Below are 19,260 nucleotides of genomic sequence, written 5' to 3' on the forward strand. Positions count from 1 at the left end.
TGCCTCCAACTGATTTCTTCAATTAAAACCCATTTTTTATAATCTTCCCTCGCTTCTTTCCTAGCTTCCAGCTCTTCCAAATTCAGTCTGCTAATTTTCTCCTTTGCATCCCAAAACTGCACCTGCTCCAACGCCGCATTTTTTCTGAGCTCAATCCTGCCAAATGAGTCTCTATTCCACTCCTTCAGCTTAGCCTTCAAAACTTTTATTTTTTCAGCCAAAATAAAACTTGTTGATCCATTGAATCTAACCCCTTCCCACCAAGACTTCATAAGCTCCTTAACACCTTCCACTTTCAACCACATGTTTTCAAATCTAAAAGGGGAAGGGCCTCTTCTCACACCCCCTACATCCAGCAGAATCGGGAAGTGATCGGAGATTGGTCTTGGAAGGACACACTGCCTCACGTCTCCAAAGTGGATGTCCCAACCCTCATTAATCAAGAACCTATCCAGCCTTGAGAAGGTCTGATTATTCACCCCTCCGTTCCAAGTAAAAGGGCCCCCGACTAAAGGCACATCCTTTAACTCTAAGTCTTCTATGATTTCTAAGAACCTTCTCATGTTCGAATTCAGGCTCCCCCCTCTGTTGCGCTCTTCAGGACTTAGGATGGCATTAAAATCCCCTGCAGCACACCATGGCCCATTCCAGAGCCCCTTAATAGCCCCCACAACTCCTCCCAAAAACTCTCCCTTTCTCTCCTCAATATTGGGCCATATACCCCTATAAACATCCACATGAAGCCGTCCTCGTTGTTCTTAAAAATACAAGAAATGGAAAACAATCCTTTTTGAATATCAACCAAGTCCAATACTCTGTTGTCCCAAAACACCACTATACCACCAACTGCCCCTCTTGAGTCCACTGCCCCCCAATCAAGATATCTTCCCACCCCTAGGCTGCGAATAATACCCTTTGACATGTCTTGGATCTTAGTTTCCTGAAGGCAAACCAGATCCACCTTATGCTTCTTTATCAAAGCTTTTATAACCTTCCTCTTGTCACAATTGTTGGCCCCTCTTACATTCCAAGTGAGCATACGGAATTTCATTTAGACCTGCACGTGCTTACCCCTTCTTCTCCTCCTCCTTCTCCAATATAGTTCACTGTCCATTCCAATTTCCTCAATTCTCTTTCAAATTTTGACGACTTCAATTTTTTCCGTTTTCTGCCGTCCAATTGTCCTTTCTGAATCTTCCTTTCTTTCATTCTTTTTAGTAATAACAAAATTTCCCCTTCGAATCCCTCCGTCGGCATTCCAATATAGCGGCTAAACTTAGCCAAACTACTAGATTGCCAACAAGGTTCCTCCTCTTCTTCCCTCTCCTCCATAACCTCATGGAGGATCCTATCCGTAACCCCCTCTGATTTCTCTCCGAAAACCCCTGCTTCCCTACCAGTAATTTCCAATACCTCGGTCTCCCTCCCATCCGCCCATATCATCCTTAAGGGACCCATAACTGCTCCCCCAACTTCATCCGAGCTACTGCTCTAAATGAAGACCCCAGCCATGGCTACACTTTCCCCATCTCGACTAGAAGGAGTAGAAGAAAGAGATATTTCCCGCTTCCTCAAAAAAGACAGAGACGGCCGGTGAACGCGACCCCATCTGAGAGCCTATCATCTCCCCCTCAAGCTCTCCGCTGACGCCCAGTCCCCTGTCGGGAGCCCTAGCCTCAATGGATCGATCCATCACCACCTCAGGGCCTTTATAGGGTGAAGACTTGGGCCGGCCCAATTCCATAAATTCATTGTGGTCTTCAGTCACTTGGCCTTTCTCCGCGGGCCTTCGCCCCAAGTCCACCACCATTTGCCGGCACAACGAAAAGAATTTCCCAGGCCCGCAACTAGTTTTCTTCCCCCACGTTATTTGCTGGTTAACTGTGGACCCGTCACCATCTGCTACTTTTTCCGACATCGCTTCAGAGAACGCAGCTGCCTTTCTGCATCCCCCTGCACCATTTCCACACGGCACGTCCACTTTTGCAGGTTCTCCATGCGTCCATACATTCGCCATTTTGAAACCAGCGCGTGAGTCTCCTTCTCCTTCATCCCTAACCTCACGCTCATTGCCCATCTCGTTTCTGGTCACCGGAACCACTGCCGTCAGCCCTGGTTTCACCTCCCACCATAGCTGTATTGAATAACAGACAGACCCGACTACCACTTGCAGTGAGCTCGGCCACTCTAAGCCTTCCGATCTCACTAATAGTCTGACCCATTTTAATTCCTTAAAATTTGCAGTGTCTTCATCCACTGCGAGGAACCCCCCGCAACAATCACCGATTTTTCTGAGTATCTCCTGGTTCCAAAAATGCAACGACATTCCCACAACTCTCACCCAGACACTCTTATCCCTCTCGCCATTATTAGAACACCCCACCTTTGGGTCCCACCTTTCCAAGTTCAGGAATGATTCCTTAAACCACCGGTGTCCTCTTAACAACACCTTTTCTGCCTCTTCTTTAGTCTCAAATTCGATTAACAACAGAGGGCCTCCCAACCTCGAAAACTTCACCCCTCCTTTAGTATTCCACACAGATCTCCCCCAACTTTCAAAAGCTTGCATATCTGGGTCCAACATTGAGGATTGTCCCCATCTTCCCACCAGACACCGTCCTAGGAATTTCCTTTCATTTGACACTTCTTCCTCCCCTAGTTGTAGCCACACTGCCTCCCCTAAATTTTTCCCTCTTGTCTTCACCGCTTCAACATAGGATTTTTTGGCTTTCCTCACAGATTCCCCATCTGAACACCCTGTCCCATAAAATGCAGCAGTTCCCTTGGACTCCTCCCAAGACATAACTCCAAGAAAGCGAAGTTTTTCGGCCAACAAGACCCACCCTCCCAAAACACCTTTTCCTTCTGGAAACACTAAACAAAATCTCTTTGATTCCAAGTCAACTACAGAGCATAAAATATACCTACCAGCCTCGTTTGCACGGATCTCCAACTTATACCTTCTTCCTCCATCTTCCCAACTTTTAACGAGGCCTTGCATAAACACACCCCTGCAGCAAGCCTCCACTCCTTCCAATAAACAACACAAACTGAGGCTACCAAATCTAATCCATGAGGTAAATCCTCTGCTTCTTTCCACAATGATACCCTTAAGTCTCTCCCCGGCCACCTCCGCCGTGATTTCATAAGACTTTGATTCTACTGCAAACCAACATTTGCCTCCTTTCTTAGCAAGCATTCTCCCTACAAGTCCTCACCTTTCTTCCATAGAAATTCCAAAAAATGTATAGGAAGCATTTGGTGATCCAAGATAGAAAGAAAGCAACGATTGTGGAGGAAGTCAAAGCTTTGAAAAAAAATGGAATGTGGGAACTTGTTACCTTACTGAAAGGTAAAAGAATTATGGGATGTAAATAGGTCTTTTTTAGTAAAATACAAATATGATGGCTTGGTGGAACGGTACAAGGAAAGATTGGTTGCTAAAGGATTTACTCAGGCTTATGAGATAGATTACCAGGAGGCTTTTGCACTAGTGACAAAACTAAACACAATCTGAATTCTTCCCTCCTTGGCTGCAAACCATGATTAGCCTCTTCAGCAGTTGGACATAAAAAATGTTTTTCTCAAAGAGGAATTAGAGGAGGAGGTTTACATGGATGTACCACTAGGACTTGAACAAGGAAGCTCCAATAAAGTTTGTCGATTGAAGAAAGCTCTCTACAGTCTCAAATAATCACCTTGGGTGTGGTTCAAAAGACTCTTAAGAGTAGTAAAACAATATGGCTATCTTCAAGGACATTCAAATCATACCATATTTTACAAATTTACTGATGAGGGTAAAATAATTGTTTTCATGTTGATGATATGATTTTAATAGACAATGATCATGTAGAAATTTAAGCTTTGAAGAAGATCCTAGCTAAGGAGTTTGAGGTGAAGGACCTTAGTGCACTAAGGTATTTTCTAAGGATGGAGATTGCCAAAAGTAAAAATGGAATCTTTGTTTCATAAAGAAAGTATACTTTAGACTTACTCAAGGAAACAAAGATGCTTGGTTGCAAGCCCAGTGACATTCCGATTAATTCAAGACAAAAGATGGACCCGACTAAAAAAGGGGATCCAATCGACAAAGGAAGATACCAACGGCTGGTTGGAAAACTCATCTAACTCACTCAGACTAGGCCGGATATTGCTTTTGTAGTGAGTACAATCAGTCAGTAAATGCATTCTTGATATGAAGCACACATGAATGTTGTCTATAAAATACTACAATATCTCAAAGGAACCCCAGGAAAAGGACTTCACTTTGGAAAGCATGACTAATTCAAGATAGAGGTCTTCACGGATGCAGATTGGGCGGGGTCTATAAAAGATAGGAGGTCAACATTTGGCTACTGTACATTTCTGTTAGGAAATCTTGTCACGTGGAGAAGTAAAAAACAAAATGTGGTGGTGAGGAGTAGTGCTAAAGCTGAGTTTAGATTGATAGCTCATGGAATTTGTGAAGTCTTGTGGATCAAGAAAGTATTAGAAGAACTAAAGATTACAATTCATCCTCCAGCTATGATGTATTGTGACAACAAGGCAGCTATAAGCATCCCCACAATCCAATCCACCACAATCGAACAAAACATGTTGAGGTGGACCAACATTTCATCAGGGAAAAAATTGAGCAAGGGGAAATATGCATGACATATGTGCCGTCCAAAAGCCAAATCGCAGATGTTTTAACTAAAGATCTTCCAAGAGAAGACTTTGAAGATAATGTGGACAAGTTGGGTATAATAGACATCTATATCCCAACTTGAAGGGGAGTGTTGAAAAGTTAACTTGGTTAGACTAGTTCAAATTGGATCTAGAATTTTAGAATGAATAGGTTCCTTGATTTAAGGAATTATTTGAATTCTAGTTTTTTTTGTACGTAGTCAAAGTTTTATTAGGATTAGGATTAGAATTAGATTTGTTTTTTCGTTTCCTTATTTTTAGCATAGGAATTATCTATCTGCTGGTTATTGAAATGGATGTAACCCGTGTTCTGAATCATTAGAGCAATAAAATAAGTTTATCAAAAAAAATCATTTCACAATTTTACCTAACCCCTCCCCCAACACTTCAAACCATCCAATGTAAAGACAGTTTTCAATGTTGGTTATCCAATTACATAAAGCAACCCCATAGGCTTTCACTATCGTGTCTCTCTAAAATTGCAGTCATGGTAAAATCTTGGTCTATTTAATCATCAAGGACACCCAAGCACAAGAATTCTCTAAAAATAGAAATAGATAATTGAAGACTTGTTATTGAACGGTATAACACGATTTATATATGCCCATGTCAACCAATACAATATCGACATCCACAAATATACCTATCATCTATCTAGATCCATCATAATTTTTTGTGAATGAATAAAGTGAGTTAAAAAATAGAATATGGACTTATATACATGTGATTTCATCATCACTAGCATCTAGTATTTTCCTTGGTTGCAGGGTTTCGGCTGATCAGCATTCAGGTGGATGTTTTCATGGCTATAGGCCAGGCCTATTAAGTGTAAAAGGGGCTAATTCCAGTAAACCAGTTAAACCACCGCTAGCTTGTAACCGTAAATAAATTAAAACAATTATATGCAAAACCAGTTTGGTCAAAATCGCTCATCAACCTAACCAGGAAGTAGCAGTTTTCAGTCTGTAAGGCCCATTATCCAGACCAATCCTCTCCCCAGTTCCAAAGAAAATACATATATATAAACAAAAACAAAGAAACAAGATAAAACCCCATAGTTTGAATGTCAAATTTCTTTAGAGGTATTGATAACAAGCCAACCAATTAAAGGAAACAATGACACTTTAATAGGCCATCTTAGCCATTAGAATTATAAAATAGGAACATTGGATAAATGGAAATATGCATTTGTCAAGTGAAAACCATACCTGGTGGCCAAGAAAACCATTCAAGACAGAGATTTTTCTCCCACTTTGCTTTAGAGCCTCTGCTTGCCTCTGCTTGAGCTAGCAATGTTGGGACAAAAGGTAAGGGAATCAGAGAAATCTCTTGGGCTTTCATGAGACTCTTTATAGCATGTGACAAATACTGGGAATCACACTGCTGCCTGGCAAGCTCCATACAAATGACACCTGGACCACCCAATGATTTAATTATGGGAGGTGAGAGAGAGAAGAAAACATGCAGCAATATCTATCTATCTATCTATAGATAGATAGATAGATAGCTAGAGAGAGAGAGAGAGAGAGGAAAGGTGAAGTCTTCACTTATAAAGAGACAGAAAGGAAACAAGCAGCAACACTTTGTAATCAATTAGTAGTACAGATAGTTAGAGAGAGGGAGGAAAGGTGAAGTCTTCACTTATAAAGAGACAGAAAGGAAACAGGCAGCAATATTTTGTAATCAATTAATAGTTTCTTCCCTGACCAGAGGGATCCAATCATATAGCTAACAAATTGACACTGCCTAAGTGTAGAATAAACTACTTGCAAAATTGCCAAAAAGAATTTCAGGATAAATCACTCTAGATTCTTAAAGCTCCAAAAGATGAAAATTTTTGTCAAGAACCTCAATGTGCCAAATTTTTGTTTTTTTTGTTTTTTTTTTTTAAAAAAAAGAAGATGTCACAAAGATATAATTTTTTTATTTTTTGATAGGAAACGACAAAGTGATATATTGATAGAAAAAAAGAAGTACAAGAGAAGGATGAGGAATCCTCCCACCAAAGAAAAACTAAACTACAAGAATACAAAAACAAGAATCTACAATGTAAAAACAAACCATCCCATTGGAGCTACACACTGCTAGCCAATCTAGTTGTAACACATTAAGGGGAATCCCCTTAAAAACCAAGGAACAAAAAGCCCAAAGAGAAGCAAGGAAGTGAATAGAATCCCAAAGATTCTATGAATTCCTTGCTTTATCCTCAAATATTCTCGCATTTCTTTCCCACCATACAACCCAAATTAAAGCAATGTACACAGCTTGCCACAAAACTATCCCTCTTTAATAATCCAAAACCCTTATAATTGATGGACATCATGTCGGAGATGCTCCTCGGATGGACCCAATCCATCTTGGCTAACTGAAATAATCTATGCTATAACCCCATCGTCAAAGAGCAATGTAGGAAAAGATGATCTGTTGATTCACCATGCTTCATGCACAGCTTAGAAATGTCAGGACTAAGAGCTTTGTAGGGTCTTCTAAATTGTAGTAAGTCATTAGTATTTATCTTCTTGTGTGCCACTAACTAGACAAAGGACTTGACTTTGAAAGGGACTTGAGAATTCCAAACAAACTTAGTAGGGAAAACTGGAGAAGAACCAGAAAATTGGGACAAGGCTAGAAAGAAAGACTTGACTGTAAAAAGCCCTGAAGAAGATAAAGACCAAGATCTCACATCTGAAACCGATGGTGATAAGTGTAATCAATCAAGTGACCACATGAGGCATTCTAAATCTTCTAAATCTTCTATCTCAAACAAAGATATAATTTTCCTAATACTTAAAATAAATCCTCAGTAAATTTAATTTCTATCTAAAAAAAAAGGATAATGAAAGTTAAGTGGTCCTTCTTCTAAGAACACTCTGCTCAAATTTGAAATAAGACATTTAATACTTAAGTGTAATCTTCAGCAGAACACAGAGGTCGAAAGAATATTCGAAGAATCCAATCTGATAATAGATTGATACCATGACATAGGAAGATGCAGCTCTCAGTATCTGACAATGAACAAGCTTGCGCAAGAAATTCTTCTGCGCAGAGAAAATCTTGATTCTGAACAGAAATCAGACCCTGCAGCAAATCAAATAAAGCCATCCACTTGTTACATGAACTCTTTCTCTCCTTTGAGCACTCCTTGAAGTTCAACTCTGAGATGCTCAAATCATTTTGTAGTTCATGGTGAGAATCCATGAATTTAAGACATAGCCAACCGATACAATAATCTGTTTTAAGCTCCAAGCATTTTATATACTCTTTCCGTAGATTTTTAAAATCATCTTTTGCAACATAAGCACGGCATAGTTGCAAATGCGCAAAAAAGAGGTAGCAATCAGGAAGCAAGAGTGTTGAAGCATTTTCAGCATGGTTGACACAGCCAAGATGATCACCACCTTGCAAACTGATTTCAGAAGCACAAAGTAGCAGCTGGAACTTTTGGTATTGACAACATGTATCCTTCTTTAAATATAAGTGGTTGGAAATAGCCACAAAATTTAGCCGCTCAATTATTGTACAAAGATGTCTTGGAAATCTCTCTTCACGTGCCTTCTGTAGAAAATTAAGTATCAACAAGTAACGTGCATTATGGTTCCAAGGTTCTCTATGCAACCACCTGCATATTAAAATAAAGAAAAATAATTACTCTTGTTTTAAAAATAAATCACATAGCTAGGAATAACCATGGATCTTATTCCTAATAGTTCTCTCAGCCTGTTTGTATTGATTAAAGAAGAAAAGAACACAATCTTTAGAAGAGAAAAAGAAGTTAACTGAACTAGCAGAAAAATAATGATTCAATTCATTATATTATACATGCAAAATTCCAGGACATGCTATTTTTAACAGAAACTTTGAAAAGTGCTTATTTCTGCAAAGTTAAAGAGCATAGTTTTTAAAAAATTTCATGCACCACACAATGATAACATAATTCAAGCCTAAAGGCACAGGAGAAATAAGTTATGATACTTCTGCAGCTGTTGTATTGCTCCTGGTCCACTCATGCACCGGTATCTGCATGTTGGGAAAGAGAATTTCTGGTTGCTCATGCCACTGGCAAAGCAAGCAACTGCTCCAGCACCAAGGATCTCAAATGCTGACTTTGAACCTTCTTTATTGGGAGAGTGGGAGGGGTCTACAATACAGCACCTACTAGCACTATGAGCATCTTCCCCTTCTTGAGAGGATAGTAAAAGATAACCAAGAAGATTCCTGTCAATAGTAAAAGAACCCATTGAAACAAAGATATAAGAATTACAAAATATTAATAAGCTTTGCAAGAAACATGTATCAATGATATGATGTGCAATGGAAAATAATGCTACAGTCAAAAACATATATTTAATATAAAATAGCTAAAATAAGGATGACAAAGTGAATGAGTGGCAAAACAAGAGATGACACTATGAGATATGGAATTTTACATAGGAAAAAAAAAGTAGACAAATATGAGAAAAATTAAATCAACATACTTGTGTTATGTGCAACAAAAACCAAGGTTACACTAAATCATACACGGATGAGCATCCCGCTTCTACACAAAATGGGAACCAATAAAAGAATGTTCAAATAAAAGAATTCCTTGACAATTAAATTGACTTCTCCATGTCTTTAAAAGTTATTCAGTTTCTCTCCTGCGAAATGGTCTAGAACAAACATACCGCAGCTATCCTCAAAGCTTTTTTGCAATTTTTTCCTAAAAAAAAAAAAAAAAACAAAAAACAACCATGCTATCTTAGCAAGACATCTTTTACGGTATAAGGCAACAACCATAACACATTAAAGAGCGAGAATAATAGGTACAGAAAACTATGAGCTGAACCATAATGAAGAAGAATATGATTGGTCCATTCCTCTTAGCACTTGCACAAGCAAACATCAGTTAGCTATAGTACTAACTCACCTCCTTAGCTGGTCTAATCTCACAATTTTCCCCAAACCACCTCCCAAACAAAGAAACCCACTTCGGCGGCGTCCGAAACCCGCTGGGGAAAAGGATCTCCGATAACTAACTCCAAAGAACAATTTTTATTTTTTTTATATAGGTAAAAGAAAATTCATTAAAAGCCAAAGAGGCTAAAGAAAGAGTATCCACGGAGTATACCAGGATACATAGGTGCAGAAGGCAAAAAGACAAACAAGTCTGACCCTTACTAGGTAGCTAACCAGTCTACAAAATCTATCAAAGAGAAAGTGTGTTCCTCTATATACACCCTAGCCCAATTCACAAAAGTGTACAAAAAAGTGGATTTAATTTCTTGGTCATTCCTCTCAACATCATTGAAGGTCCTCCTATTCCTTTTTTTCCAAATGGTCCACATCAAGCAGAGGGGGCAGCTCTCCAAGCTTTCTCCCTTTCTTGCCCACAAAGGAACCATGTCATCCCAGGAGGTTCCTTCTCACAGAGGAGTGCATCACCCATTGCACCCCAAAAAGGGAGAAGATCAGAAGTCATAACATTTTGGCTTTCTCACAAAACAAAAGCTTCAACAATTTCTACCTCCTAAGCTTCAACCCAATGTCCAACACCTCCCACCTCCTCCCAATCTTCCACTAACCAAGCATCCTTAGAATTGGGAATGGAATACAAAGCATGAAACATTGCTCTCAAAAAAGAATCACCATACCATAGCTCAAGCCAAAACCTAATTCTCTTACCATCACTAACTTCAAATTTAGTTCTAGCCTGAATATATATCTACTGTTTCCTTCTAGTTTTCCACAACCTCACCCTTTACCATTCCCTCCCTTCATGAGAACACCACCCACCCATCTTTTCACCAAACTTGGCCGATATCACTTGTCTCCATGACCTATCCCTCTCCACAACAAACCTCAAACACCAGTTTCCAAGAAAGGACTTGTTGAGCATAGATATATTTTTGATACCTAATCCAACCCTCCTTTTGTCCAAGCAAACAATTGACCAATTAACTAAATGAAGTTTCTTCACCAAGATGCTAAACCCCAACCCCCCCAAAGGCGGTGTTTAACAATAAAAAATATATAAGTACCAACAAGTGAAAAAACAAAAGGCAGGCAGGTCTTATTTTTAAGCATATCCATTTAAAAAAAAAAAAAGGTCTCATTTTTAACCGTGATTGACAACACAAATGAGTCGCCACTTGTATTTGAATTCCATTTAAAGACCATTGAAACAAAAAGTCATAGACTCTAAACTAAACACTTCAAGCAAAAGACAATAAGTTGTTTTAAAATTTTAAATAAGTCTTTAAAATTGTTATTACCCTTTTCTATAGTTAAACTATTTTTAATATTCAATCATTCTTGAAATAAATTACATTGAAAAAGAAACTCCTTTTATCAATATATTCCTTTGTCGTTTCCTATCAAAAAAAAAAAGAAACTCCTTTTACTTTATTATCATTTGTAAATTTTAATATTGGAAACTAATATTTTTGACTGCTTTTAAAATTTTCTCATTTTCCATAAAAAATCAAAGATCTCATGAAAATATGAAAAAATTAATATATTATTGTTACCACATAATATATAAATTGAACATAACTTTCACTAGAAAATGTGTGAGTACAAGGTCTCTATCAAATTAATATATTTGATAAAAAATAATATCATGCACATTTCCATGTATAACACATGTGTTTTGTATAATGAAATGTTAGTGTATAAGGATCACTTGTTACAATAATAATATAAGAATGCATTTGTAAAACAAGCAACTTTAACAATTGAATTAAACTCAACCATTATGTTTTAAATGATATAAATAAACTTTTCACTTCTGTGAATTCAGAATTTTCAAAGTTCAATATTTATAATTAAGTAGTAAAGTTTTCAATAGTTAATTTACAATTGTATAAAACTCAAACACCACTAAGATTTCCAACCTTAATCAAATGAGAAAGAGAGAAAGAGAGATTCCAACGTCCCATGTCGCAAGTGGTAGAATGCATCATCAAAGTGCTTGTGAGTAGGTTATACTTCAATGCTAACTGATTTAGAAATATTTCTGGTTCATTAACAGATTAATCAAAGGGGCATTAAAATTTGAAATGAAGAAAAGAGGGAAGAGCTAGTTTGCAGTGGATTCGAAGTCTTTCAAAATTGTCATTGAGTGGTAAAGGGATGTTAGAGTGGTAAAACTGTAAAAAGAGGACGAGCGCTTTCAAGCTGGATTAGATTCAGCAAGATGAATTTGTCCCTGTTGTTGGAAGGTATAGAATCTTGTTGTAGGGAAGAAGATGGGAAAAAGTTTTTCAAAGTGGGATGGAGGGAGGTCCTTCAGGTTGAAGAGACGCTCCAATAGGGCAGGAAGGTTAATTCAATATTCGATTAGATCTCCGTAGAGGCCAAGAGGTTCATGTTGATTTTCCCTCAAGGAAGGGGTATTTTTGGGGGGTGGTCCATTCTAGCTAGGAAGTTTCAGGATTTTGGAGTGGCTTCCTCCTCTGTAATCCCAAGGAGAGCATTGTTGTATGAGAGAATGTTGGAAGTGTATACCAAGTTGGTGTTTGCCTGAGGGGTCTTATGTAGAGGTGGTTAAGAAGAGTTTTGGTGTGATGGGTGAGGCGGTATGCTAATAGCTAGGAGTCAAGGAAGTGCAACATATGAACAAGCTTTTGAAGCATTGCTTAGTGGAGAGATGGGGGGGATTTTCTGACTCTGTTCCTCACTTGCCCTCTTTGAAGAGGTGGGCTGTGAAGACTTGGAACCTGAATGGTAGTCTGAGGTGATCTCTGCTTGGGGGTCCTCTCATTCTCTTCGATTTTGTTGAGGCCTCTAATGCAGAGTTGGTGCTTGTGTACTTTGGCGCATTGTTTCTTAGACACTTTGTTTATAGAATATTATTACTTGCCTATTAAAAAAATTAATCAAAATATAGAAACCATTAGGAAAAAAAATTGCATTTACAACCAAATTAAAACTCAAACCAGAGCCAAGATAAAACAAGGAAAAAAGACTAAAGATGATCATCAACATTTGTAAAGGTTTGTCATAAACAGCTGCATAGGCCACAACTACACGCCTCTCACCATATTCAATTATGGAGTATGAAGCAAAGACAATATAAATGCAGTCACCATCATTCTTAAACATGAATCATTTTTTTTCCCATGACTCATGTATTTCATTACTTGTTTCTACAGCTCAAGGGTTTTATAGATTTTGAGAACCTTTCTGTTCCTAGATTTCGTTGATAAGGTTGGGATTGGCCTACAGCCTCCAGAAGGATGTTCTGTGATTCCCTTTCCCTCTTTTGTTTCTTTGGGTATTTCTTGTGTACTTTTGCACTATGGCTGTGCCCTCTTCCATAATTTAATTCTTATCATTTAAGCAATATGAAAACTCCATTTTATAAATAAAAGATTAAATTAAAAGTGCCACAAGAGGATGTAACCTACATGCACAGAAAGAATGATTGTACTGTACCAAGCCAGGCCGTATAAAGGAAAAGGAATATATATATGTATGTACATATGTATATATATGTATAAGAAGAAGAAGAAGCACTTAATACAATTTTTGTGTGCATCCTGTATACTTTTGTGTGCCCTTCTTTAGGTGCTTTTAATACAATTTTTTTTTTTATAAGTTGGTGCTTTTAATACAATTGCCTTTACCTATAAAAAAAAAGTACTCTTTCTCCGAAAGTACAACACGCAAGGCCAATAAAATCCACAAGAGAATGTTTTTTGTCAAAAAGGCCACTGCACTCAGCAATATTAAGCTCTACCCCCTAAAAGGTCCTTTTGTTTCTCTCTTTCCAGATGAGCCAGATTAAAAAATGGTGGCAGCCCTGCACGTTTTTCTCTAATTCTTCTTAATGGGACTACCATATCAACTAAAAACTGACTCTTTTGATAGCAAGCACGCACCTAAGATATCTGAAATGAAGAGAACCAAAGACCATAATTCTTGAGAAAAATTGAGAAATGGATTAATAGACAATCACTGACTCTTCCTCTTACACTAAAAACACTAGCTTACCAAGGTCAACTCTTTAACAAATGCCAACTTGTCTAGCCTTGACCTCCAAACCTGCTCATCCAAACATAATCTCTGAAAATGACGGAAATTCCCTCTGCTAACCCCCTCATCACCAGTCCAGACATCCCCAATCTCAACTTCCTGATAGTGTTGCATCTTCAAAAGCATTAGCCTACCTATGGAAGAATTTAATGATTCTGTCATCCTCTTTCAACTAAAGGGCTCTGAAGTTTTTACACTGATTTCTTCAAGAATGGCCAACTTCCTGAATACTCCTTTTTTCTTTTGTCCTCAACTCCACCTCTTCCTTTGGGAGGGCTAATTCACTCTCCTTCAAATCCCATCTCTGAATATTATTTAAATTTTCCTTGTGTTACTGAGATATACATGGCATACATTCTGGACGAATGAAGTTTCTGTTTTTTGTTTTGTTTTAGAAAGTTTTTGTTGGCACTAGCTGGTAGGTTAAGGCATTAATTAGGTGTTCACCCAAAACCCATCTGTGTTAGTTTTAGTCACTGATGTCACCATATTGGAATCATTAGTCATGAATAAAGCCATTTCATTAGTTAGATTTTCTCCATCATCAATGTTTGCTTCTGCTTGACTCTGCTGATAGGCTACATTGTAACAACTCTTTAAATCATTGATTCCAGAGTCAACAGTGAGCTAGCATATAACACCCAGCTCCTGTCAGGACCTGCACCTTCTGACCTTCAGTAAATTATACACTACAATTTTACACTAGAATTATAAAATAACATTGTTGTATTTATATGAATTTAACTTCATAATTATATTTTCTATATTTTATTTTGTCAGTGTTTAGAAAAGCAGGATTACATGCCAAAATGCTGAACCAGGACAGTTTTGAACCTGAGAGAACCTGATTTATCTGCACCTAGATCTTGAACAAGAATGGTGTTCAAACTTTCTCGAGTCCAAGGTCGGATGGTTTGTACCAAAAAAATGTCACACTTACGTTAAAGTTAATTAAGATGGAAGACACTTATTTCATCAACATAAGAATTAATGCATCCATATCATTTCAGATGCAACTAGCACAATACTTGGGTGGGTCAGCTGAAAAGGTGCAGCCCAATGAAAGTATAAATTTAGTGCATTCCTGTTACCTTATCAAAACACTGTTAGGGAACATGTGAAGAGCTTTTCTAAGGTGATGAACCCCATTTTCAAATCCAAGGCAGTGCTCTGATCCTTGTTTGACCTGCATAACACAAGCAAAACAAAGATCAGCTTCACATTGACCATTCAAATCCATGTAAAACCAGCTAAAAGTAAGATGCTTAAGCTGCAACTATACAATTAGAAAGAGAAAACTCACCAGTTTACCAAGTGCTACTAAACAGTGCATTCTAGCGATCTCTTCATGAGATGCAAGAAAGCATCGACTGCTTGAAACAACTGATTCCAGCTTATTACTTTCATCAAGAGCGTCAATGGCGGACACAACAAAACTAATCTTTGAATTCTGAAATAGTTCTTTCGGCATTTTCAAAATGCTTATTATTGCTGATTCCTGCCCAGATATTTTATACAGAAATTTACATATGAAACTAACAGAAGTGGCCCTAGAAGCCTGTTCCATGGCAGAAACACTTGCAGCTAGATCCCTTGCCACAGACAGGGCAAGGTCATTTTCACCAATTTGCCATAACGAGATAGCATATATTTGCAAACCTTGTGCATCAAGCAGACCTAGAAGAGTAAATACAGTATACAATGTGTTAGAAAAATGAAATGCAACTTACAGGATCCTACATTCGACTTGACAAAACTTGATCCAAGCATCTATTCTAAAAAATAGCTTTTTCATGTTTGCATTTGAACAGTATTATTTTTGTTTTCTAATCGGAAATAGAATTTTATTACTAGAAAGAGATATATAAGGAGAGATCCTTGAGGAAAAAGAAAATGCAAAAAACCAAAGCTACAAAAAAATTGAATATCAGAAGAAATCAGCAGGGATAAAAATCCCCTCCAAAAACCTCAAGCGATATAGCTCTCCTATTGGCCAGCATATCCTATTCCTGACTTGCTAAATTAGGCTGTAATAATAAAGCAACTTCCTTTGAAAGCATCAAAGTTCAATCAGTTTTAGACTATCCATATCAGAAAACCATTGAAAGTGTATGAGCACTAGCCGGGGGGAAACAATCCCCTACATAACCTGTCTGTGTGGCTGCTTTAATCCTTTATTTATCTTGAATGCACTATAAAAATCATAGAACCAATATTGCAGCATAAGAAAGGAGTAAGCTAATGCCCACTCCCCTGGGTTTTAAAGTAAGCGAAGTTGTAGAAAGAAGGAGCTAGCAAGTTAGTCCTAACCCAAACCTTCTTTCTTCAAATCTTCACATTCTTGAACAGCATCAAGGGCATTCCCTGCCTGCACCAAACAAAAGCATTTTCTGAAGAATGGTAAATGAAGATACAAACATCAGATAAATTCATATTACTAATTCAACATTAAGCAAGATGAGAATGAGAGAAATATACTGAAAAAGATCCAAAATCCTTACTTTACTGAGTGATCTTGCAATATTAAATGATATGTCTCTCAAATGGGATTTCAATATGGAGCCTGAAAAGGTGTTGATTGCGCAGCGTGCTAGCCTATAAGAAGCAACAGCAGACTGATAATCACACCGTGCCTCACAAACCAGTCCATTCAAATTATGGGATTCTGGATAGTAAGGTGCATGCTGCACAGCCTGTTGGATGGCTCCAAAGACCTGTAACAGCAATTACCTGCAATATTAAACTGATACTTCCAAAAGCATTTTGGTGTTAGCTCTTGTTGCACAAGAAAATCAAGGAATGATATTATATTTTTACTTTTTAGAATAGTTGTTTCCTTACACATACTTTGAATGTGGTAATACCTGTGAGGATGAAAGGTGACCTGAAAGAAGAGCAAGCTTTGCAAGGCCAATTTGAAACTCTGCAACCTGCCAAGGAATCAGAGTTTTAGGTAAAATGGTATAAGGTGTTAGAGCAAGATGTATAGTCAACAAACTTAAAATCCACAAGCAGATACCTTGCCTTAAAAATATTAGAGCATAATGCCAAAAAAGAGCAAAGATAAAAAGAAGATGGAGAAGAAGAAGTAAAATTACAATCATCTTTTCGCAGAGAACAAAAATATTACTAATGGAGAAGGAAGAAAAATTAGAATTTTTTGGTCAAATCAAATGAGTACCACCTGCTCTCCCCTCACCAGTGTCAGTCAATAGAGATGGAGAAGAAGTAAAATTACAATCATCTTTTTGCAGAGAACAAAAATATTACTAATGGAGAAGGAAGACAAATTAGAAATTTTTTGGTCAAATCAAATAAGTACCACCTGCTCTCCCCTCACCAGTGTCTCCCTAAAGTCAATACTCTTTTGATTCAAAAATACCTAGGATTCTACTAGAGCAACACAAGTGAGGGGGAAGAACCCCAGGGATACTTCTACCTTTAAAGGATGTCAAACCACTCCCATAAAATTATTTGAGTTCTACTACAATATCCACCTATCCAGTTAGGACCATAACAGAATGAAGAGTCTCATCAATAATGTCAAAGTTTAAATATCCTTTTTATAGATTGTACTTGAAGAGCATACATACAAAGGGACATGTTACTCACAGGCAATATCTGCACAGCACGTAAACAACTCTCATAAGCCTCATCTGTTGTGGGATCCCTGAAGAATGAAGAATATTTCAATGCACATCAGTGTCACATGTGACAACTCCAAACAAAGTTATATATTTTATTTAGCCCATGACAAAGCATCTACCTGGCATGTGTATCAGCTGACATGCCTGCCCATGGTAATGCAAGTGAAGGATCTATACTTCTAGCAGAATCAAATGCCTGCCTTGCCAATTGCTTCTCGCCCTCTTTTCTATAAAGCTGTGGGGAAAGAAAGCATTTAAACACCTATCTGGAGGGTTCACACAAATTAATGCACTTATGTTTCAGGTCATGCTACACTCAACACTGAAGCATAATATGAAGCCAACCAAATCAGCTTGACTTCTGGAAAAATAATTTAGCTTTCTTTGTTTCTTTTCAAATAAGAGTTCTATATTAAATACCCTAAAGGAAATAAATTGTTGAAATTGATATAGAACAGCACCTTCCCAAGGCATGCCCATGCAACAGCTAAAGATACATCTAACTGCAGTCCCCTGATAAAAGCATGTTGCTTCAGTGCATTATGACCAGATACAAATCCCAATGTCACCCAGAACTCATTATTGTCACCCTCAAGTAACAAGCCTCCCAAAGACATTTTTTCAGGTAGCTGCCTGGTTAATGAGATGGTAAACTAAGATATCAAATAATAAAACATATGAGATGACTAAATAAGAACATGACAAGCCAAGATCTTACCAAGAATTTGGGTTATGTTTATCATCCTCCTTCAAAGAGCAAATGAGATCTGAACTTATTGCAATATCAGTATAGATATTAGCTTGCCATGGGGCTAAGTGCAAAGCCCTCTGGTAAGAATAATTGGCAGATATCGCAGACAAACAGCAGGATCGCTTCCAATTAAGAATGGAGTTACTGAAAGCTTCCTCATCAATCTCTAGGTTCCAGTTTTCCTCCAACCACGGTAAACATTTTGCATATGCAAGCTAACAAGGACAGCACGTAGTAAACTAGTTATGTCACAAATATCACAATTTTGTCTTTTACATTAAAAGGAACCAAATCCTATTTCAAGAACAAGCATTCCACTGAGATCAACAACAAAATATTACCAAAAGAAAATATCACTTAGGTTTTACAAATGGTAAGAAGGTTGGAAGATAACCCCCCAAAAAGTGAATATTGAGATGATCATACCTGAATATCCCCATGCAATTTCCAAATACATGAAACATTTCCAGCCAAACAGGTAGTTGATTTTGCAACTTTAGATGCTTCCTGCAATGATTTAGAAACTTATTTTACAAATGACTGTTTTTTGATATTGAGAGTGGTTCCATGATATACATTGTGCATCCAAATCCTATAAGTTTAAGCTCTTAGGAAAATTGCGTGTCATGTGGGAGGTCACATGATTGAACTTCCCCATATGTTTATTCCCTCAATTTATTAAGCCTAAAAGAGGCCACTTTATTTCCCCAATTCATTAAGCCCATATGTAAGCCTAAAAGAGACTACATGTGAAGGACAGTGTTAGTGTGCATGATATACATTTTTTTATAGGTAAATTTTTGTCCCCTGTTGGGACTTGAACCTGGAACTTCCCACAAACCCTCTCCACCGCTTTACCACTTGAGCCAGGCCTCAAGGGCAGTATGTATGATATACATTGTGGACTGAAATACTAAAAGTTTAATCTTTTAGGAAAATTAGTTGTCTAACAGAGAGGATTAAGAATGTAGGCACATCATTTAAGTTACAGCATGAGTAACCTCTAAAAGTGAAGTTCCCCATCTAAAAGCACCCAAATTGGTACATTCCTTTGACAAACTAAGCAGCCCAGAAGCAAGACCATAGTGTGCAGATACACTTTCAGGTGAGATCTCCAAAGCTTGCCGAAATTGCTCGATACCCTTCATACAGATAAACCAA

At 37.8% G+C, this 19,260-nt stretch overlaps 1 protein-coding gene across 1 annotated transcript in view; it reads right to left on the reverse strand.

Moving 5' to 3' along the window:
- Nucleotides 1-19,260, reverse strand: part of LOC117907560 (tetratricopeptide repeat protein SKI3) — a 45,747-nt gene that overhangs the window by 16,622 nt on the left and 9,865 nt on the right. The window contains exons 8-21 of the mRNA XM_034821140.1: nt 19,101-19,241; nt 18,526-18,606; nt 18,067-18,314; nt 17,810-17,981; nt 17,468-17,583; nt 17,314-17,371; nt 16,566-16,631; nt 16,203-16,415; nt 16,018-16,069; nt 15,005-15,378; nt 14,793-14,887; nt 8,659-8,901; nt 7,662-8,305; nt 5,895-6,098 (exon numbers count right to left, since the gene is read on the reverse strand). Coding sequence (XP_034677031.1) covers nt 5,895-6,098; nt 7,662-8,305; nt 8,659-8,901; nt 14,793-14,887; nt 15,005-15,378; nt 16,018-16,069; nt 16,203-16,415; nt 16,566-16,631; nt 17,314-17,371; nt 17,468-17,583; nt 17,810-17,981; nt 18,067-18,314; nt 18,526-18,606; nt 19,101-19,241 — 2,707 coding nt within the window. The remainder of the gene's footprint in view (nt 1-5,894; nt 6,099-7,661; nt 8,306-8,658; nt 8,902-14,792; nt 14,888-15,004; nt 15,379-16,017; nt 16,070-16,202; nt 16,416-16,565; nt 16,632-17,313; nt 17,372-17,467; nt 17,584-17,809; nt 17,982-18,066; nt 18,315-18,525; nt 18,607-19,100; nt 19,242-19,260) is intronic.

This window comes from Vitis riparia, chromosome 18 (genome assembly GCF_004353265.1).
Source record: "Vitis riparia cultivar Riparia Gloire de Montpellier isolate 1030 chromosome 18, EGFV_Vit.rip_1.0, whole genome shotgun sequence".
In the NCBI taxonomy this organism is placed as follows: domain Eukaryota; kingdom Viridiplantae; phylum Streptophyta; class Magnoliopsida; order Vitales; family Vitaceae; genus Vitis; species Vitis riparia.